Source organism: Struthio camelus, chromosome 2, assembly GCF_040807025.1.
Source record: "Struthio camelus isolate bStrCam1 chromosome 2, bStrCam1.hap1, whole genome shotgun sequence".
NCBI classification, from domain to species: domain Eukaryota; kingdom Metazoa; phylum Chordata; class Aves; order Struthioniformes; family Struthionidae; genus Struthio; species Struthio camelus.
The window spans coordinates 39,439,843-39,463,593 of NC_090943.1; the positions used below are offsets into that span (position 1 = coordinate 39,439,843).

At 39.9% G+C, this 23,751-nt stretch overlaps 1 protein-coding gene across 2 annotated transcripts in view; it reads right to left on the minus strand.

The window, feature by feature from the left end:
- The window catches only part of HIBADH (3-hydroxyisobutyrate dehydrogenase), an 88,242-nt gene extending 77,611 nt beyond the window's left edge, over positions 1-10,631 (minus strand). Inside the window, exons 1-2 of one of the 2 annotated variants that reach the window (XM_068935227.1) lie at positions 10,474-10,631; positions 1,887-2,047 (exon numbers count right to left, since the gene is read on the minus strand). In XM_068935227.1, coding sequence (XP_068791328.1) covers positions 1,887-2,047; positions 10,474-10,555 — 243 coding nt within the window. In that variant the 5' untranslated portion in view covers positions 10,556-10,631. The remainder of the gene's footprint in view (positions 1-1,886; positions 2,048-10,473) is intronic. The other variant, XM_068935228.1, reaches the window with a different exon arrangement.
- Positions 10,632-23,751: the final 13,120 nt, after the last annotated feature.

Genomic DNA, 23,751 nt, shown 5'->3' on the forward strand with positions numbered 1-23,751 from the left:
ACCCCTGTTCACCAGCCGCAGGAAGGTGGCTGCTGCCTGACATACACACCTCCCCCGCCCAAGTTCATTACTTCAGGGGCTACAGCAAATGGACTCACAGAATATGCAGAACTACAACCAAACATCTCTCATCCTCCATGTACCCTGTTGGCAGCGCTGGCTTTAAACAGTGGACACTTGACAACATTTGCTGTCTCCTGGGGGCATCTTTCACCCTTTCATCTAACACCGATAGTTTTACCCTACCAGTCAGACCAAAGGAAAAGCAGCCCTTGGAGCCCAATGTTCCGTCTACAGCAGTTTCTACAAGGCCCCCCGGACCCACAAGTTTCCAAGTCCTGCAAAAACTGCTGGGGTAGGATTTACACCTATAGATCAAGAAAAGGAAGTTACGTTCAAATATTTACTTTAAGTGTGTTTTATTTGTATTTAAGCCTACTCGTGTATTCTCTTAGTGATTTACGATCTTAAAACAGGCTTTTGGCTTTATTTTTAAAAGCATTACAGTTCGCTTTTAATATCACAGGTTAAGTCTAGCAGTGGACGTCAAAGACTCTATTACTAAGGCAATAATAGGTTATCCAAATTATCAGCCACAGCAAAGAGATCCCACTGCAAAAACGGAATTAAAAATACAACCAACTGTTCAAAACAGACTTCTATTCCATTTGCATAACCTCCTAATTAGGAGAGATTTGTTTCATGCCTGAGGGTCTCAACTGTTTTAACAAAATAAAAACAATAGCCAGGAAAGCAAGCTGTAAAGCTTACTTTAAAAAAACAGCCACTTATTAAGGCCAAAATTCTGTAATTAGTCAAGTGGAGCTGCAATAAGTTATCAACAAGTGCACGCTATCATTTCATTTTTTTTTAAGAAATCTTGATATCATCTCCTTGTTCAATGCAATCTCCTTATTCAATACGGTTGCAATTAGCTCCAACAGCTTAGACTTTGAAGGCATACAGTTCTATCTCTATCTAGCTACAGTTTCCTGGCCACTGCTGGATAAATTCCTCCTATCTTCTACACTGTCACAGCAGAATATTATTTTTGCATATTCTTTTGTTTCAGTGTCTTATGTTCCTATCTATCTGTCCATCCGTAAGTAATAGCAACTGTCTAAATTTCTATAAAGTATGTCACAAACATACGAATAAGTTTCCAACACTCAGAAAAGACAATCATAACCATGTGAGGAACTGAATGGGTTCCTGGGTCTATTAACCAGTCAACAAAAGCAGTAGCACTGGCTGGAATGGGGCCAAGATTTCACAAGGTATATGGCAGGAAGGTAAACCTCCTTAATGCGATCAATTTCCTTCCCTCGCTTTTCCTTTTCATTCCTTCCTCTTCTCTCACCATAACCTTCCTTGCCTCCAAGAGGATAGCCACTTAAATAATTGGATTTTTCCCCTGCCCCTGAGGACTGCACCTTGAAGCAGCAGGAAAGCTTGTATGTCCCTATAACCCTTACAGCTATGCCAGCAGGAATTCTTAACTAGGGTCACCCAGCCTAAAAAGGTCAAAGTAGGAACCAGATGAAAAGCAGCCCACTAGCCCTCTAGACCTGGGGGAGGAGGAAGCAGTGGAAAGGAGGAGGTGAAAGAACAGGCTGTCAACCTAGTCTCATAAACAGAAAAGGAAAAACAGCTACAGAAGTCCAGCAAGGTAGCAATTCTGGCTAACAGCATGACAAAGACTTACGGTGGAACCATGTCTATGCTCCAACTAATACCCCACAGATTCAGAGTGCATTCACTAAGTTGTTTTTAGTTTTGAATGTACTCTTCACTAAGAAAAAAACAGCCTACTTTAAAAAAATCACATGCAAGAACCATTCAATACATATAGTCATTGTTAGAATAAAGAAAGTTAATTACTATACCTGAGCACCCAAGTCTTGAAATTCTTTGCAAGCTTCTGGAAACACATCATATGCAATAACTGGATATCCATGTTTTACCAGGTTTTTTGCCATTGGATTTCCCATGTTACCCAGCCCAATGAATCCAACTGGGGTTTTGGAAGCCATTGCCCTAGAACACACTGATTTCAAAACAATAAATATCAATATATTCATATTTTAAAGAAATGCATAACAATGATGCAATAAAAGCTAGCACGTAATCTGTTTGCGCTAACTTAGACAACTTAAATACTTAAGCTTAAAAAGTGCACAAATGTGAATCCTATTCCCCATAATTTAAACCATAAATTGTAGCTTATGTTGCGCCACAAATACCATCCCAGAACGATCCTCCTATTCAGCAAAGAAAATGATTTTAACTAGGAAATCTGGGTGTTTCAAAAAGTATAGTAATAATCAAACTTAAGCAATGTCCCTGAAAGCTAAGGTTTCAGCTTCAATCACAGATGAAATCAAACACTGGATTCAAAAATGCAGGCTCACCTCTGTTTTGTTATGTGTCTCAACCCTAAACTGGATGAGAAAAATCAAGTTTTATATATATTTTATAGACTGCCTATTTGCAGCAATAGCGAACTTTTGCTACAGTCCTGGGATGTAACACCTGTTCTCGAGAAATGGACTAAGGCTGCCAATTTATTTCATGCAGCCCCTCACAGATAATAGCTGGACTCTTCTGACCCTGCAGTCAGTAAACCACTAACTTAAAGGTGAAAGTCTCCATAATACCACTGCCAATCCTTTAAGCCATGTAATCACTTGCACTACAATATAAAAGCAAGTCCTTAGAACTAGAATAAATCACACTCTGATTCTGAAGCTTTTATCTGAGTAAATGCTGTACTCTACTTGCTATACTACCATGACAGAACTATATACCACAATCCACAATTCATAGAACACAGTACAGTTTCAGTCAGTTACTTTTCATCAGTAGTTAGGTAATATCAAATGCTGAGTAGTAAGTACTGTTGTAGGTATTCACGAAATGTAATCATTGTCTCATCACTCTGAACAGCCCTAATCTAACATCAGCACAAATTTGGCAGTTCCCAGTTTTCCCTTTATGGCAAAGGAAAAAGTGATTCAGAATAAACACTAAGACTCTGCAACCGAGCAGCCAGAAACATGGATAAGTAACAGTAAACTACCATAACTCAGAAGTACACTTACAGAAAAAGTGCATAACCTGGATCTAAACTCTGAGAGGTCTCAATGCTTAGCAAAGAATCCTCTCTAGGCCAATAACACTTGCTTAATCATTTTAAAGTCTTTCTGACTTAAGCTCCTTCTTAGCCAGCAATGATCACGCTCTTTCATCTGCAGCACTACTTTGGAAGTGCCACATTTAATAAATCAGGTTTGTTGAGAGAACTTTGGTCTGAGACAATTTCCACAGCTGCCTACAGGAATTACATAGCTAGAGAAGTAGCATGATTTAAAAGAAAACTGCACTGGGAAAATGCTTAGTGCAAACTGAGATAAGTCATAAAAAGAGCACATTGCTTTTTTAAAAAGTGCTACATGTCAAATATAGGAAAGAAATAAATGAGCTTAAAACATCAGCATCAGCCATAATCATCATCTTGAAGTCTTTTCTTCTCACAGTTTCTATGAGTCAGTCTTCCCCAGTACATTTACATTAATTTCAAACTGTTCCTTTTGCTAGCCAGAAGCTTCCAGCTTCCTGCAGAGGTTCAAATCCTGGTGTTTAGCGTCCACCTTTCTTAACAGAGATCAGTGGAGCTTAAAACCAGTGGACCTTATTTACCTCGACTTCAGTGAAGCTTTCAAAACAGCCTCCTTTAGTATTCTGGTAGCCAAATGGAGGACGTATGCACTGGATAGGTAGATTACACGGTGGAAGAAATATCGGCTGCACTGTTGGGCTTAAACAATCGTGGTCAATGGTTCACAGACTAGCAACAACCAGTTATGAGTGGTGTTCCTCCTACGTCAATACTGGGGCTGCTATTGTTTAAATCTTCATCAATGACTTTGACAATGGAACATTAGCACCCTCAGCAAATGCATAGGTAACATCAAACTGAGGGGAGTGGTTGGCAAACTGGAGGGCAGAGCTGCCATTCAAAAAGATTTCAACAAGCTGGAGGAATGAGCTGCTAGGATCCTCAAAAGTTCAAAAAGACAAATACAATGTCCTGCACTCGGGACAGAGACCACACCACATCACCACAGCCTAGGGACTGGGTAGAGGTTGCAGCTCTGCAGAAAAGGATCCTGCAGATCCTGACAAGTTGAACATGAAGTAGTGCATCCTTGCAGCAAAAGGCTAATGGCTACACTAGCAAGAGCACAGCCAAAAAGTCCAAGAAATTGGTGACTGACCTCCGCACAGCGCTCGCGAGGCCATTTCTGGAACTGTAGACAGCTCTCTGCTCCCTAGTACACAAAAAAATGGACAACTGGAGAGAGTTTGGCAGATGTCCATTAAGATGGTTAAGACGCTGAAGCATGACATATGAGGAGAGGCAAAGGGGACTGGGTTTGTTTAGCCTGGAGATGTAAAGGCTAAGGTGGGGATCTAATTGCAGTCTTCCACTACCTATGCAGAAGGGGAGTTATAGACCAAATGGAGCCAGACCCTTCTCGGAGGTGCAGAATAAAGGACAAGAGGCAAGCTGCAGGCAGGGAAATTTGAACTGGAAAGAAGGAAAGAGTCCCTCATAAGGACAGTGGTTCTGCACTGGAACAGGCTGCACAGAGAAGTGGTGGAATCTCCATCCTTGGAGCACCCTGAGCAACCTTATTTAGCTTTGATGTTAGCCTTGTTTCAACCAGGAGTTTGGCTATATGATCGCCAGATGTCCCTTCCAAACCTCAATTTTTCTTTCTTTCTATGAATATCAGGTAACCTCATCAGAAATCTGGCTGCTACTTCTAGGCTCTTCCTTGCAGACTCTCTACTTCTATCCTGATCTCTTCTTTTCTCCTACCATCTCATGGACATCTAATCATCATCTCAAACTAAACATCAAGAGATCTCTTAATCATCTTCAGAGAACCTTCTCAATACCTTTTCCTAGACCAATGCTGATACCAGCAGTGATGTCTGAGCCTAGAAGACCGTGATCCTACTAATTTCTTCTTCATCGTAACTGAGACACAGCCTTTCTCTCTCCACCATCCACAAAGAGCTCAGCTACTTCAGAACCTGGTCATCTGCTGTGACTTAACAGATGCAATTTTGCCTTATCTTCACAGAAATTTTGGGAATTGAGAAGGATATTTTGCTTATGCTACTCGGTGTCACTTCCTCTCTGCATTCTGGCTTGCCCATCTCTACCATGTCACAGAAGACTACTTTTCTTTACTTTGATGACTCCTAACGGCTGTCTATCATCACATGCCTTACTATTAAGCTATCAAAACACATTGGTATTTGGACCACAATCAGAGACATATTGCAAACAAGCACTTCTATGATTTCTCTAAGGCTCTTCACTATGTAAATATCCCTGAAACTAACTTTTTCTTCTACTATAAGGCCTTCCTTCAAAATCTTTATTTTGCAATATCCAGAAAAAGCTTAGTAACGGTTAGACTGGAACAAGTGACAAGATGCTGATCAGTGTTATTAGTTTCATGTCACTGTATTCTACTATTTTCCCTTTTGTCTGTCTCTGTTGGTTGTTCATTGCCTTAAAATTTGGAGTCAGGAACCATCTTCTGTTCTGTGCTAATCAGAACATATTCAGATACACGGGAAATGAGACTTTTTAGAGCAGCAATCCAATTTCTGACTTCTCAAAAGTTTGGTTTAATTTTCAGAGTAGCAGCCCAATGTTAAATTAGCCACATTAAAAGTATACAGTTTGATTAACAACTCCGAAAACCATCCAGACCCCCAGGTACTCAGATACAGGAAAACTGTTTAAAAGGATTGATGAAATTACCTCACAGACATACCTAATAGAGCTGTTTTCAATTAAAGCTGAATTAACTATATTTAAAATCCTGGCATATTTTTAAATGACTACTTAAGACTGGCAGCTTGCCAAACAGGTTGTTTAGAAGACATGATTTTTCAGATTTTCATATTAGACAAAACTTCACAGGCGCTATGACGGAAAGCGATATCCAGCTTGGACACCTCGTCACTGTTTACAGTTCCACATACATGACATAAGCTTAGTTGTTTTGAAACAACTGTATAATTCAAACATCTACAGATTCATATTCTGCAAACCCATATACATATATGCTTAACTAATCCCATCAACTGTATAAGCATTTGCAGAACTGTTCCTGTGGTACTAAGTTCATTTTACTTTAATCATAAAATCTAGAGTATCTTGTACAAGTAGTATTGAATCTTCAGTGTTCTCTTCAGGGAATCTGTGCTCGCAGGGCCTGTGTTTACAACGATTTCATTGATGATGAGGATCTATTTATGAAGACCTACTCACCATATCCAGGGTTTAGAGGCACTCCAGATAAAAATGTTTTGCTTTGAAAAGTCATTGTACAACAGAAAAGTTTGATGTAACCTACAATTTCACATAAATTTCCCTTAAAAACATGTTTTTTTTAAAAGAATCAATGAGTTCATGAATTGCTGAACGCCTTTTCTTGACTAAAACATATCCTTTAAGATAGTAAATTCAAAAATGCATACATTTAATCCTGTCCTTACAACACCTGGCCTATCAATGACCTAAGACTTTAGTCTTGTCAGGCTGCTGTGTAAGGCTGCTGAAAAGTAATTTTCTTTTTAACATAAACTATGACAGTCATTAGTTTAGGAGATCATTTCAGATGCTTACATTTCATTTTATATTATCTCCTAAAGCAATGGTGCTTACACTTTCAAGAAAGGATTTCAGCTCCAGTGCTGCCTTGAATTCACTGCAAACACTAGACTGCAGACACTGTAACATGTACTGCAGAGTGTATCTTTTGGTATTCAAACAGAAAGGAACTAACAGCTGGATAGGATCACAGATGGTAGAACTAGAAAAGGTCCCATATGCTTGTACTTTGAGGGAAAGTACACTCTAAGTGGCCAAGAACAGGACTGAGAATTCAGTAACTCTCAAATCATAATCTCAACTATAATACTTACTTTTTGACTTTATCAAGGATATTTTGAACTACGTTCACCAAAAGTGCCTGGTTCCCTAGGTTAGAATCCATAGCTGTTTTTTACAGTCAAGTGGCATCAATGTATGTGACACAAGGGATAAGAATCCACATATTCTTGTCCCATGTGAGAAAGCCCTACTTAAGAGTGGGCTGCAGGCCATTTTAATACTCGTGTTCTCTCTGGATGAGTGAATCTTGAGCTCTTCTCCATCTAGGACCAGACATTTAACAGGAGTGTGGGAAGGGAAGATGCCTGTAGTGAGAGGAAGCTCAGCCACTGAACTTGCTGCTTTTGCTCAGAGCTTTATGATAAATTACTGTTGCACATGCAGTGTCTTCTTAAGGAGAGAGAGACGTGATGGCAGTTCAGTACGTGCCACTAAATGAAGGCTTTTGCCACTGATCTAGCAAATATCTGAAGTTCTGGTGCAGGTACTACAGAAGACACCATGCTTTTTCTCTTTCCAGCTTTGAAAGAAAGCATTTACTTTCTAAGGAAGCTCAGAAAGTATCTACTGAACTAGATTCTGGAAGGAACTAGACGGAGAAACATAGAGGTTAGAGATGCCAGCTGTACAGATGCAGCATCAGGTGTTCTTGCTTCTAGAAGCTTTTGCCAAAGGAATCTAAATTGCCCAGGGGTGACAGGCACGTAAAGGTTATGCAGTGATTTTGAGCACTGTGCTCTGCCAAAGTAAGGGGATAATTTAAGGAGATTCTAAGACTCTAAATTTCTATATTGAAAAAGTCCCACTTGATTCTCCTTGCCTCTGTAAAGGTCTCCTGATGAAAAAAACACATTCTATCTCTTAAGGGACAGAGTCTTCCTATTTCATTTTTCTTACCTGTAACTATACCTCATTAAATGTTTACTAATGCCTTAAAGACAGAAAACATGTAGTATATTTCAGAGGAAAAGTACTTACATGAAGTGTACGCTCAATGCCTTAATTAAGGGACTGGACTTTAATATTAAAGTGCTGGATTTAGAACAGCAGGTCTTCGATCATAATCCTTGTTTAGTAATTAATGCTTCTTTGCATCAGAGCATGGAATCATTGACAATTCAAACACAGTAGCGCACCAACAGAAGCACTATCGAACTATTAATTGAATGGGTCACCATTATTCACACAGAACTTATTTGTGAGGACAGACAGTTACATGTGGCTCTCTAGCAGGTTACTGTCTTCTTTGACAAATAACTCCCTCAACTGACAAATCTTCATTCATCAGAAAATCTTCCCTCCTCAGCCACCACATCTCATCAACCCACCTCTGCCCCAACTAGCAGGAAGGATTTCTTCACACCCAGGAAAACTGTGTTTTAAGGAAGGTCATACACACCCTCACAGTGAAGCACCTTTGCCAGCAATTCAGCTGCAGATCACAAGACGAGATGGTCTCTGTCAACTCGTCCTCAAAAATCTCCCCTTAGCTATTTTCCTCCTAGGAGATTTAACAGCCTCTGGTATAAACATACAAAAGAATCAATCCATCATGATTTGCCAGCTGCAAATAACAATTGAGCAAGCAACCAAGTGCTTCAGTTGAATAATATTCAACAAGAGAACTATGAAAGACCACTAACAGAGTTGTCACGTCGGATAGCTCTGTCAGAGCTGACAGCTCTGTTGGAGCTTCTTCTCTAGCACAATGCTTCACTCAGTAGGATGGACAATGAAATCACTACACAAAAGACAAACTTTAGACCACTCGGAATTAAAGGAAATAATGGCAAGCCTAATAAATACATGAACGATAGGGAAACCTTGACATATAACTAAGCAGTATAGCCCTTAACTGGTAAGAAGTCTTAATGCATGGACCCTAATCCCATAAACCCTTCTCTGAGTCAAGAGAACTTTCAGAACAGTCACTACTGACTAAATAAGTCAGAGCTTACAACCTGGGTGAAATTACGTTCTACAGAAGTTGCCTGTGAGAGTCACACTTTCTCCTCAGATTACAGTCACAGTTTCTTACTCAGGTCTTCAGACAAAGAAAAAGTGTGTGCGTTTTTCAACTTTCAGGGCAAGTGTAGTGTTTTGCTTTGCCTTTTGCACCTGCCCTCACTGCCAAGAAACTGAATTCCCTCCATCTTCTCTACATTAAACACGATCACCTGAATATTGATCTATTGATCAAAACAGCAGATTTCAGAGCTCTTACAGAAATATCTGAGGACTAAATGCACAAAAAGTTCAAAATACATCGAAAGCTATTGCTAGTGAAACTGTGGTATCACAAAAGGTACTAAATACACAAGCAGATCCCTTTTATTTAACTTTACTAGCACGTGACCAAGTATACCCATTGCACCTGAACTATCCGCACAAAATCAGAGCTGCGACTATGAAAAACATTTCATGCATTAGCGGAAGAGAAACAGTCAAGCAAAAATACGACTGAAAACTTACTTCAAAATAAAGTGTCAGTCACTTTTCACTGATCTGTTTAAATGATGTTTAAAGAGGAATTAGCAATTTTTAACTCGCTTACTTAGAAATGATTAACCGAGTAATGAACCCATTTGTCCAGTATCATTGTAGAATACCATTTTAAATAATGTATTTCTTCCACTTTGCTACATGAAAAGTCTTCACCTATTTCTTGGGAGTCTAACTATACAGTGGCATACAAGAGCAACAGATTGCTGTCAAAAATGATATTCAAAAGATTATTTAACATATATTTCTAGTTATCTACTTCAGCAGGTAGAATGCTTTCAAATAGCAGTGTAATCTTCAAGACCTAGAAAAGGGAAAACGGTTGGACTCCTGTTCTGTAAATACATTACTCTTTCACTTTGCACAGACAGGACATTTAAATGCTTCCGTTCCTTCCACTGCACACGAGTCAGGCGTATGCGTGAATTATGCAAACGGATTTAGCCTGAGGAAACAGAAATTCTAACAGGAGAAAGTGCTGCTTCAGTTTAAGGAAAATAATCAGACACCACAATTAAGCTCACAGGTATAGTTAATAATATGTCACCAGTTCCACACGACCACTTGTGGGCTCTTTTAATTTCCACACGCGCCATTCGAAATGAGTGAAAATATTTATTACGCTAAACCACTCTGAATTATGTAACTGCTGATACGAGCCTTAAATAATTTCGCAGCGTTAAGAGCGCACCGCGCTAGTGACAATCCTACGAAGCGTTTTTGACAGTGGTCCGAAAAGCCGACGCCACCTTCGCCCCAGGCGTTACTAGGCGGGGAGCGCGGGGGCCCGTCACGCGCGCGGCCGGCCGTTACGCTGGGCCCGTCACGCGCGGAGGCCCGCGGCCACGCGGCGGAAGGGCAGCGGCGCTGCGCGGCCGAGCGCCTGAAAAGGCGCGGCCTGTCCACGCCCTGCGCTCCGCCGCTGCAGCCAGCGCGGCCCACATGTCGGGGGGGCCGCACGCGAGCCGAGGGGAGAGGCAGCTCCTTACCCGTCGCCGCGCGGGCAGCACGCACCCGCCTGTGCCAGCGCCACCAGCCCGCGCGTCCCCCGAGCACCACAGCCGCGGCCATGCTGCGCCCCCGCGCCGAGTGACCTCCGGCCAACCGCCACCGCCCCGCCGCCCTCCTCCGCCCGCCACCGCGGCCCGCCAGCGCCCGCCCGCCAAGAGCGGCGGCCGCGGCAGCCAATCGCAGCCGCGCCCTGGCGGCCGCCAGCCAATGAGAGCGGACGCGCTCCTCCCCGTGACCCGCCGGCCCCGCCTGCTCCCCGTGACGGACGGGGCCGAGGCCGCTCGGCGCTGCCCGTGCCGGGAGCGCGGGGCGGGGCGGGGCGGGGGCCGGGCCGGCGCTGGGGCACCTCATTGGGGCAGGCGGCGCTGGGAGCCGGGGCGGCGGCAGCCTCGGGCCGGCGCGGCGGCTTGCGAAAGCCTCCCGCGGTCCGAGCTGGCTGTTTGGCGCAGCGGGGTTTGCCCATCGGGGCTGTGCGGCGGCGGATTGGGGCGGAGAGGGGCGGCTCGTCGGCCAGCAGGGGCTGTCCGGGCCCCGCGCCGCCCCGGCCTTGCTCGAGCCGGGCTCCCCCGAGGGCCTGTGGTGTAAATGGCCCTCCCGGGCTGGAGGGAGCCGTCCCGGGCTGGGTTGGCATAGCCAGAGAGCAAAGAGGCCTTGGAGCTTATGACTGGATGCGTCGTGCCGCAGGACAGCGCCCGGTTCCCTGAGGGTCTGCCAGAGGGGTTATTAACATGAATTTGTTTGAACTGTGTGGTAGTAAGAGCTTGTGCTGCTTGACCACAGCGTACTGAAGACGGGGCTCGGAGACCTTGCTGGCAGTCTGGGAAGAGCTTCCAGCTGGGGCGCAAAGGAGCAGGCTGGTGGCAGGCAGGACATGGCCTCTTCAGAGTACGGTTTCAATTCAAGCCCCTGCAACCACTGGTTTTCTCTCTTTTGAACAAAAGAGCTATTTTCTTGAGAGCAAAAGTTGCCTTAGTGTGTTGTGGGGCCACTGTAAAGGAATGGTGGATACACCCTGTATCATTAGGTTACTCTTACTAGGTAAAAATTATTTTGTAGCTGTTATGTCCCATTATTTACACCCGTGTTGGAAAATGTCATCATCAGGAACAGATCTCAGGTCTCACTGAGTCAACTTGTGTTTGCTCAGTCTTGTGTGAACACACAAACAATACGCCCAATCTATGTGCCTGGCTTTTCTGTCTGTACCGTAATATACTTTTGTATTTTCACCTCTGTATTTTCACCTCTGATGGCACACAATTAAATGAACCCACCGAACAGCTCACCAGAAAGGAATTTTGAGGGCAGTGAACAAGGCCATGGTTATGTAATAGCTGTAATCTGGCATGCGTGAGGGCTGCCACTCAACTGGCTGAACTCATCTCTTCACCTTGCTCCTTCTTTCTCTCAGTGCCCTTCAGCCAAGCGTTGGGACGGTACAACAGGACAAGAAAGTAAGATCCCTGCAGCTAAGGCAATAGGAAGAAACACACAAAACCAGAAACTCTTTAATTTGCTAGCACGTTGCAAAAACATTTGAAGCTGCAGAGACTCGTAAATACTGATATTTTCATAAGCTCACTTGTCTCTTCCACCGTGCCATTTGAAGACACTAAGTGAATGAGGCTACTGAGCTATGTTTACTTTTCTCCTCAGTGATGGCAGGGTTGACAGCCATCCCAAGCACAAATTTTGCTGGCATGAGAAGAGGTGTGATTCCCGATCAATGCAGCTAGGCTGACAGAAACCTGTAGAGACCCAAATAAAGCCTTTGGAGATAATTAAAACCTCAGTTTCACACATAATCACATACATCTTTGGCTCTGCTTCAAACCATGATTTCTCCTCCTAGCCTGATTCTTCACCGCCTTACATTTTCATAGTCATTTACCCTTTTGCAACCGGCTTTAGACTGTTACTAAATCTGAGTTACACCAATGATTAATTTGGTATTCATAGTGCAAGAATGGATAGGTGGAACAAATGGCAGAATCTCATGCAGTGTTGTGGTTACGCTCAGATTTTTAACTCCCATTAACAGATGCAGCTTTGCCTGTATAGCTACATCCGTTTCTAGACCTATACCTGTCTAAGAGCATTTACATAGGTATAAATAGAGCATTACTTGTTTAAAAGCTATGTGAAAATCCCAGTTTGTACCAGCCTAGTAAAAGTACATCACCATCACTTCCAAACAGAGCAAGAGAAACTGGCAAAAGGAGAATTCTGTTTAACAGAAATGATAAAAGTATTGTGGACATAGCCTAAGAATACTTTCTCAGTACACCTGGCATAAATTAACTCTATTGCTACAGACCTGCCCACTGTTATATTACTCTACTTTTTATATAGCTTTTGTACAGAACATGCTTTTGCGAACAAAATACTTGAGACTGCATTAAATACACTGTCTGGCTCATATACTGAACATTGATACAACTGATACTAGCAGCTTAGTGCTTCTAAGGTCGGCAGTATGAGAAGGAAGCAGTTGCAGGACTGGAAGTTGCAGGTCTGCTGTATTGCAGAACATTTGCAGGAGAATGGAGAAAAGCTAATTAAAAGTACTTTTTTGCCAAAATGCCCTCGAGTGATATTTGAACTTTTAGCAGGCTTGTAGTAAAGTTAGCTCATTTTGTTAAATAATTTTTCCTTTCGTAAAAGTTTACCTTACTATAAATTATGCCTTCCTAGTTAATTTTATTTTGTATATGTTTCTCATTTCTTTGCCAACCTAATCACATTCTTTCCACACAAAATGAAGAAAAAAAACTTCTTTAACTTCAAAATACTTTTGTTTTCAATAAATAGCTATGAAAGCACTTACTTACATTAAACTGCAGGATTAAAATGTTCTCCTTTATTCAACAGAGTGGGAGTATCTCCTTACTCATACCTAGTAAGATAGTGTTTCATAAAAATTTTTATGTGATGATTTCTGAAATTGTTAACTAGTTAAAATGCAAATATATAAATAACTCATTATTTGTATAGCTGGGTTCTACAACTTAAAAAATATTTTTCCCTTGTGTTAAAAATACTTCATCTGGGTGCATAAAACCCCAACTTTTTAAGCAGAATGCTTTAAAGTCATGTGAATAAAATCTAAGACTGTCTATAAAAATAAATTCATTAGATATTTCAAAATATCCTGAAGTGCCAAAAAAGCTTTCCAGAAATCACTGATTACACTGCAAACATGTCACAAAAGGGAACTGTTAACAAGTGTGACTTTGCCAGCAGTAGGAAGATTGCCAACATTTAATTGGCTTTAAAGTTTTGTTCTATCAATGGTGTATTGTATCTTAAAAGCAGTAACACCAATGTTATGATTTAGACATGAAATGGGATCTCAAAATATCTTACCAATTGTGGCAGGAAGCAACTATTTTCTTCAGGAAAAGTTGCTAGCCTACTTGTTGCTGTAGTGTAAGAGTTCATTTTGTACAATACAGCAAACAGAAAGGCATAAAAATTATGTATGAGAATGCCAAGTAGTAAACATGTAAGTGGTATGTACCTGTTTTCATCAGTAGATCTTATAGTGCTTTATCAAAAGAGAGTATGGATGCCAACATAAGAAATAATCTCTTGGCTTCCAACACACCTTAAGTCATTTTTGATCCCCAAACCTAGGTAGGTATATCCTGGAGGTTGCCCTCCCACCCCCCCATCAGTTCAATCAGTTGAAGTGCTTTTTTTACAGCTTTCTGTACTGGATCTGTGAAATGAGCTGAATTTAAAAAAGTCCTCACTGTCTTTGCCCCAGCTGCTCTTCCCCATCCCTGCATTACAATTTACTGTCCTCTCAGGTACTCCAATACAGCTACCGTTAACCCATTCCTTTCAGTCATCCATTTTACAATCTGCCCCAACAAATGCTTGTGTTGGTGCGCTGGGCCTCAGTAGGAACTGAGCAGGCCAGCCTGAAATGAATGAGCAGAACAGAAAACTCTTCAATCAGTTCCTGAAACACTGGATACTGGTAACATAGAACCAAATTCTGGGTCATAGAAAGATTAAGAAGGTTCCCAGTTTCATACATCTGTCAGTGACAGAAAAGACAGAAAAAAATGCAACTATGCAACTTCCTCAACTATCATTACCATATAACTGTATCATACTACCATTATTACCATTGTTCATTAAGCCATATTGCCTTGCTATTATTAATGAATATAGTTACCATATCATCCTGCTTTGTAGTCTGCTGTTGTCTGATTTCCACAGGAACCTGAGAAACGTACAGAAGAGTACAGTACTGTATCCCCTGCTGTAACCTCAGTTTATTATATCATCAGAAACCTTTTAGTTCATTAGATGGTATCTCAGTGAATGCTTAGTGACTTTGTACATCAAGAACGTTGTCTTTAAGTGACTGAAATTTATTTTTTTACGCTGTAAGAAATGTGTAGACCTTATGTGTCATCTATAACAATTCTGACATTATAACATGGAGGCTAAGGCACAAGAAACGTCAGAGCTCTCACAAAACAGCAAGCAGCTGCTATTGATGGAAACTACCTACCAGTTAGTACGTTGTGCCTGCTAAATCACAAGCCATGTAAAGTTACATAAAATAAAGAAGGGTGTTTTCTTTATTCTTGATGTTGAAAATATGGCTATCTAAGTCTGCTTTAAGATGCGATATAGAAATACAAAACATAAAGAATAAATACAAATACCGAACATTTATACTATATTATTGTCAATTTGCATTTTCTCAGATTTAAGGATTTTTTTTTCTGTAATAATGAGCCTTCAAAAGCAACGTCTACCCACTACTGCAAATTATGCTAAGGATTTTCGGAGCCTGCCTCTCACTTCACTCTATTGATGTGGGATAATTAAATTTGATCAGATTTTTAAGAGGTTTTGTTTTGGGGAGGTTTCCTTTTCAGGACATTGAGTCTTATAGTCTGGGCTGATAAATACACAATTTCACTGAATTTAGTGAGAGTTACAGGCATACAACACCTGTAAAAGGGGACCCTGATTGCAGAGTGATATTTAAATTCAACATTAACACTAGTTAGTTTAGCCAAAAGAAATTACAGGGGATAAAACAGCACATTTGAGTTTTTCAGCAAAATGAATTGGCAGCCAAGACTACAGTGTTTTGTTCCTCATTCTAACGTTTCATTTTGCATTTGCTATGTTTACTTCTTTACTTTGAAGGGCTTTCAGAATGTTTGAAAAATGCACTAAAAGTGCAGTAAAACTGCCCAGGAATTCCTGAGCTGCAAATAGCTGGAGTTAGGAGAGCATTCCAGAGAAAAATCCCTGCGTACTTCCTCTCTGATTATCCACTTTGGCCATTATTGGAGACAGTTTACTGGGCTAGAGGGACCTTGGGTCCAACACAGAATGACATTCTTGATACTTCCAGAGAGTTAGGCCTCTCAGGGCGGCGTTCATTTCCTGTTTACGTGCATTTTATTAGATAACTGGAACATATAAGCAGCAATGCAAGTGGTTATTTTTGCCACCAGTATTGCAGTAAAAAACTTGCGTATTTTGAACTGATTTAATTCTTGCTGAGTTGTGTGATACATTCTGCAGTGGTGTGTTATCAAGTAATCAATCACAGGCTGGATATGTGCAGTATTTGAATACTGCACATAAATATGGGGGAGCAAATTCAAGGCTTCTGTGGGAATGTAGTGTGCTGGGGAAACACTGAATTTTTTTTTGGTATGAAGACTTGCTGTTTGCTTTGTCACAGGAATTTGTATTTCAATTTGAAATGCAGTTGCATCTTACTTGGACATCAGGTGAATGTTGGAATGTGCAGGTTACAGAAGGGTATCAGTGCATACATCTTTGTATTAATTTACATCAAATTCAGTTTAGTACTAGAAGTTTTAACCTCTTTCTAGCTCTGATAAATCCCACTAGGATGTTTAAGTTACACTGTCCTGACTGGGTTTTTCAGAAGAGCTGAAAAGAGTCTAGTATTTATTTCCCATGAGAATTAAAGTACCTCCTTCAAGTTCCCTTCAAAATTCCACCCAAGTAAAATGCAACAGAGCTACTTAATCCGGTTGAATTTCATTGGACAATGCACTGGAGAACACATCCCTTCAAAGACAGCATTTTGGTAAATGGAATGTGTTGAAGTACTGGTTATGAGCAACTTGAGTCACTATTATTGAGGCTCTTTCACAAATAACTACAAGTAGCAATTTGTATGTAGGCAATTGCATATAGGTTATATCATGAACAACGTAGAGCTGCTCCAATTGGAGAATTTGCACAAAGAGTTCAAAGTGTAAGGAAAGTTACCTGTATAGCATCCCATAGCAATTTTGGGTTGGTTTCATTTTTGTATTTTAACTGGAAAATATGTTTTAGCTGTTTTTAATGGATGTAGAATCTGTTAATGTTTGTGCACTATGGCTTATTTTTACATGCTTATTTCACATGCCCGAGAAATACAAAGAAGAGGATGACTTTGGTTCAGATTTGGATAAAGTTCTTGCAAAAGCAGGTAAGGAAGGAAACAAACTCCAAAAGAAATATTGCTACATATGTTAAATGTTTAACATTGAGCCCGGCCATTTTATTTCAGCTTCTACCTGCGGCGCAGTACATATAGAACATAATGATTGGTGGAGCCATTGAAGAAAACAGTCACTCTGTGCCCTTCTGTCAGTTATGAGATTCTGAGATAGAAAAAGAAAATGAACGCAGTAAAAGCAATGTGGAAAAGCAACATGGTAAGCTGATTTCAAACTTAAGGGGCCCAAGGAAGGATGAGGTAATTGTTGCCCAGGAAAAGATGCATGCATGTAAAACACAGAAAAAATAGTTACATTTTTTCCAACCAGCATAAATCACTCCAAAAGTATGAACTTCACGTTACTGTGATAAAATCCCAAACTAGCCACACTATGATATAAAAAGAGGAATGCTGGCAATAACTTAATCCTTAGGTTTTCCTACAAAAAAGTGTAAAGCACACTGCTTCGGAAATATTTTCTTTCTGTAGCATGCTCCTGAGCAAAATCTTGGTTTTGCCAAAATGGGAGGGGATCTTGCTCATATTGACATTCTTGGGAATTTGCCTCTGATTTCAGTGGAAGTGACATACCGTCCCTGGAGGAGTTAGTCATACTGGGGGAAATTCTTCATCACTGCCTTGCTAAAAGAGTTAGTATCCGGGAACATGACCTGCTGCAGCTCAAGAGAACAATCTCTCGAGTTAATTAACTTTTGAAACAGAGACACTGTTACTTAAGCAATATAATTTAACATAGAAGAACCAGCTTTAAGAAAGTCATTTTCATTCTTGGATGCAAAATTTGGACTCAGTTTTATCCTTTTCATGCGTGCAATTAATAATGAATTTAATTCCTTTGGAATTTCAGCTATACAAAGGATATATATGCTTCACAGGCAGAAGGACAGAGAAGTAAGACCTTTACAAGGAGCAAATATTAAATAATTGATCTATTTCATATTCTCATTTAAACATCACAGCATATAAATCAATGTAGGACAACACATCTCTATTCAACACAAAGACAAAACTACTGGGGTTATTACGATGCTGTATTGTCCATTCAAAGACTTTGAATTGAACTTGTAATAAAGGGTTTTATACTGTATACCTACACTGGGCAATTAATTACAGAATACTTATTTTAAAAAATCTCCATTCTGCCCTACTGTACATATAAGATGAATACACTTTATTTAACATTTAAGAACTCTAAATACAAAGTGCACATTTAGTTTCAGTATAGTGCTATAATTTCACTATGTAGTATGCATACCTATGGAAGAGCTTCTTTCTCATTAATTTTGTGTTATATCTGTGTCAAATGTTAATGAATTTCCCTACTGCAGACTGTTCTTGTAGGTTACTTTTGAGTAACGGCTCTTAAGAAAAGTAATAGTCACTTGCAGTGAAAAAAGGCAGAAGAAACTAATAGATAACAACACTCTTTAGAAGGAACATGCTGCTCGTTCCCAACAAGTGATACATGCTTCATCTGTACAATCTAGGATATGAAATCCAATAGAGCAGAGTCACCAGGACATTGGTCACCAGAACAATAGGATCATTTCCTAAAGATCAGCATTATAGTGTCAGTACTCTTAAAAAAAAAACCCAAACCCCCAATAATTTGCTTTCCTAAAATCAATTAGAAAATGTAAACATTTTGTTAATGTACAACTTACTGCAGTTAAAGGTATTTCAACTTTTGTTGCCTGAGCTGGGCGATAAAATAAGAACGCGCATTGCACAGAGATATGTCGATTACACTAAAACTGTTTACAGTTAAACCAACTAAGAAATACATTTAAGAGTCTCACCCTCACACACAATAGTAAAATAAAATGTGGGTATGATATTCAGTCTGATAAGATTACTACTACTGATGAGGACCACTAATAACTGTAATGAATTTCCTGTGGACTCTTTGAATATAATTAAATAGAACTGAAATACAAATCTGGTCTGTTGTGCTTGCCTTTTAGTATTTGACTAATTCTAGGAAAAGATACACAAGAAAAAACATGATGACAAGTTTCTAAAATCCAGAGTTGTTGATTTAGAGAAACCAGAATTTTCTGACTTGGTCCGACTTCCTCATTAGTATTATTTCTGTAAAACTGACGTAGTATGCATACTTATGTATAGAAACTGAAGCTCTGATTTATAAATAACATGGAAGAAAATATATTTTCCATGACTTGTTTGTCTGAAAGAAAATTAATTTTCAAATGGTTTGTTTTCTCCCCAGAAATACATTATCTTCAGTGAACATGAAATCAGACTTTGGTTTGTTGCTACTAAAAATGAACATAAATGTATCATTATCACTAGAGTAATATAATCCTATTATCATTTTACTAGATAAGCAGTGACAATGTTGTGTTTGTAATAGCCTCTAGAGATATAATAAATCTAGCCAGGGAATGTTAGCCTGGTCCAAGACAGATTAAATGTGGAGAACTGGAATATAGTTCCCAGTAAACAAACACTTTGAGGTCAGGAGGTCATACTTGCTCAGCTGTTCTTCATAAGCCCTGTTGGAAATAACTTTCATACCATCACTGAGTATATTTCATGCTACCTAATAATACCGAGGGCCAAGTACAGTGGTGATATAAATGATTTCTAAGTTAAATATAGGGTGTAAAGTGATAAAAAAATATGCAAATGGAAAAGTAAGGTGATGCTAGACATTTGATGGGTATAATTGATAAGATTCTGCTCTTTTCTGGGGAAAAAAATTCATCTCACTTGAAAACTGGAGCCAATTCCCATTGACAAATAAGCTGAATTTGGCCCTGGCAATACTGTGAATAATACAGCATAAACTAAAGGCTAACTATATTTGAATTCAAAAGAGGACAAGGAAGAATATACAGCCCATGAACTCTCCCTTGGCAGTTGACTAACTGCTAGAGAATGGGGACGGCAAGTCAACAAAGGTCTGGGAAGGAGGGCTAGAACTACATATTGAATTGGCTTTTGGCATTTCTTCTAACAGGGAAAAAAAAATGCCTGGATTCTGGGAATGCTAAAATAAGTATATATGTGTGCTGCTTATTATGGGTAAAATTTTCAACAGCTCTGAAGTTATCTTAAGATTACCTTGCTGTCTTTCAGAGAGACTCAGACACCTATTTTGCCCTGTTCTAAGGAAACGGTGCACTACTAATGGGTATATTCTGGAAATATTAGCAACAGATACTGTTGACAAGCTCAGTCAGGTCTCAGAGGTAGATTTTAGCAAGCAGTTTTAGAAAGCCTTAAAAAGTCCCCTTTAGCATAAATATGACATATACAAAATATGCAGATATATGGACTAAATGCTGCCCACATGACATATCCCAGTAAAGATAACTGAAACACACATCGTAAAACTAGATTCTAACCATGCTGTTCGCATACAAAACACTATTATAGGCCCAACGAATCCTTTGCCATGTAGTGAACTATAGCCATATGTCATGGCTGTGACATTACTGTGTTTTTTAAAGAGTAAGGGTAATTATGTGCATTAGTAATGTAAACTATATTTTGATTGAATGAATCCAGTTCCAAAACCCAACACCACACGAGCACACTTTGGACAAAATTGCTAACTTTACTACTTTATAATGTAAAATATTTATTAGCAAAAGGGAGGGTCATTTGCTAAATCTGTTTCTTCTTGTAGAAAGGTGTGGAAATGTAAGCTCTACAGTATTCTGCTTTTTTTACAGTCATTGTTAATAGCAAACATTATGCTTAACATTCCAAAACAGGTTTCACTGTGATTCCATATGCATCTGTTCATAATTTTGCAAATGATCTACTAAGACACCATATGGTGTTAATCTTGATCCAGTGAGGAAAGGATTGGAAAATTTAAGAAACACAAGGAAATGTATTTGTAAAATAAGAAATGCTATGAAAGTTTTCCAAAAAACGATAGGAGTGCAGAATTTAGTCTGAATTTCTGGGTGAACTTGTGCTCATCCAATAGAATTGGGACTGCATTGCTTTCTGCATGTAAATTTGCACTGCAGATCCAGCATCTTCTACTCTGTACAATAACAGACAGCAACACGCAACAGAATAACAAATAAACTAAACTTGGATTTCAATTTTAGCACTGCATTTCCTAGCTTCCTAGTAATTGATTTGCATGTAACATAAGTAATAATATAGTTTTTATTTTTTCATGCAATTTAAGAACTCATAATGTAGGAATTTAAGAACTCAAACAGTAGGAGAATGAAGGACTCAATATCCATTGACTGAGAAGTTTTCCATAAAACAGGCTGGATCCATCCCCAAGGTAAATGTGGGGCTACAGAGTAAAGCAGGTTTAGTCGCCATCAGTGTCAAGTCCCAGGCTGGTGACAACCCCTCAAGCGTACTGGGTGACCTGACAGAATCTCCCTTCTCTTTAGTGCCGAGTGAAGTGCGAGCACACACTCCTGCATCAGTTGGGCGGTACCGGTCCTGGCATGCAGTGGTTGAGCAGCACCAGGTTCCTGGTACTGTGCTATCCTGCAGCCTCCCCAGTTTGAGCACACGATGCAACAGATGCAGAGGGTCAGGGAGCCAGGATGTGAAAAACTGTACTAAAGCAGTGGAGACACAAGAGCTGCTAGAGTCAGGATAGGGGAGTGGGAGATAGCTTTAGGATGAGGGCCCACATCTTTAGACTCTTCAAGAAAATAGGAAAACCACCAAGCTTCATACAGATACAGCATACAGATACTTCTGTATTCTGTCGATGATGGCAGCCAGTGCTGGGGGGGACCCCCAAGGGGAGACAAGCAGCACGCTGTAGGTAACTATGGAAAGTGTCTTCCTACTTTCCATCCACAAGGGTAAAGCACTAGGCCCTGAAGTATAAGAGTGCTGAAATCTCTTTGTTTGTTTCCTGCCACATGCAGTTTTCCTGCCTCTGAAAACAAAATGCTGGTCATTTGGGAGCTTCCTATTACTTTCAGATAGCAAAGATAAAAGACTGGGAGAAACAGTAAATCTAGCAAAGTGTACAAAACAAAGGTATTTACCTGTTTTAAATCTGTTAAGATTTAAATGACACCTACTCAATGGTCATTTACATGCAGTTCTGTATATGCCAGTAAGAAGAATGCTACAAGGAAAAAAAAAACTTGCAAACATCATAAACAAGAAATGAAACACTCCCCCAGACCTGGGTCTCCAGTGCACACATATTAATTACACACCAGAGAGTAAAGCCTCAGTATGTGCAAGCATTTAATTCACTATTTGCATTTATTAAAAACATTCCTCTTCGCTTTAACAATACAGTAACCCAGCAGTGAAATAACAGCAATTCAAATGTGGTCATTTACAGACATGAGGTTTCTTATGCCCATTGTACAGTGCAATGTTGCCAAGTCTCACACCTTAGGAGTAAGCTCTTGCGCTCTCCTCTCTGTGTCACACATATGCATGCACACACATACAAAATTTACATGTCTGCTCTCACCTATACTCTTTTGGGAAAAGCCACAAATTTCATCAATCTCACTCATACAGATTTAAAAATCCTGGCAGCTTTTGAATAGCTTTTCTTCATCAGTTGCAATTAAGTGCTGGAAAAGAAATCCAAAATATACAGAGAGAGGCTTTCGCCCTAATAGTAAATGTTACCAATAGCGTGCAATTTCTAGTATGTTCCAAAGGTTTGCCACTCCATCTTTCTGAAAGGCAAAGTCTGTATGCCCCGTGATTAGATTTCCGTAAATGCTGAGCAATTCAGGGTTGTCAGCCATAATATAAAACATTATTTATAACTGTTTAACTGTTTCAAGAGTATAGTTAATAGTTTTCTGTAACGTGATCTTAAAGAAGTTGATTAAGTGTGCTTTACAACGTGACCAGAAAGAGCTTCCGATTAGTGACATAGTGATACATATATTTTACATCTCACATGGCCCATACTTTTAAAAGTTGGGAGTGTTGAAATAGGAGTTGAACCAAAATGAAATCAAATCATTAGAACTTGAGCATTTCCTTACCACACTTCATCAATATCATCATGTCATGCCAATACACTGAATATCTACAACATAAAGCACCTTTCTCAGGTACTAAAAATCATAAATATGTAATTTGTCTGTCACTCATACAAAGCAGAGATGGGCCTCAGGGGAAGAACTGAGGTCTGGAACCAAAACTCCTCATGGCTTTGGTTCAGGCCATAATATAGTTAGTAAACAGAAATAATATTAGGATCTGAATCTGAGCACATGTTCAAATACACCCAAGGTTAAACAGACGTGATGGGGCCCCATTTCTAATTTGAAGGCTATAAATTACTAAAGGAGCTCATATTTTTAAAAAGATACTGAAATTACGCAAAAAGTAAACGATTTCCAAATATTCAAAAAAGTCTGTTCCCCAAGAGGCTGTAACATGCCTTACACTTCCTTTGGCCATTCTGTTTAGTGTAGTTTTTATTCGTCACTTATCTCACGCCTGAGAAGGGACTTGTGCAGATTTCATGCGGACAAAGGAAGACTGAATGTAATTACAAAGCAGAGGGATTTTTACACTCTGTAAGTACCAGCCTGAATTTCAAACCTCTTCAGAATCTAGTAATGTTCAAATTCAATAACTGGATTCACATACATTTTTACCTTATTTAGTGTTTCTGTCAAAACCACAATTATCAACTTGCCATTGTTTTTCTGTCCTCATATTTACACGCTTAAGAAATGTAGACACTTAAGAGAAGAGTTCTACCAGCTTTGTATTTCCAAATAAA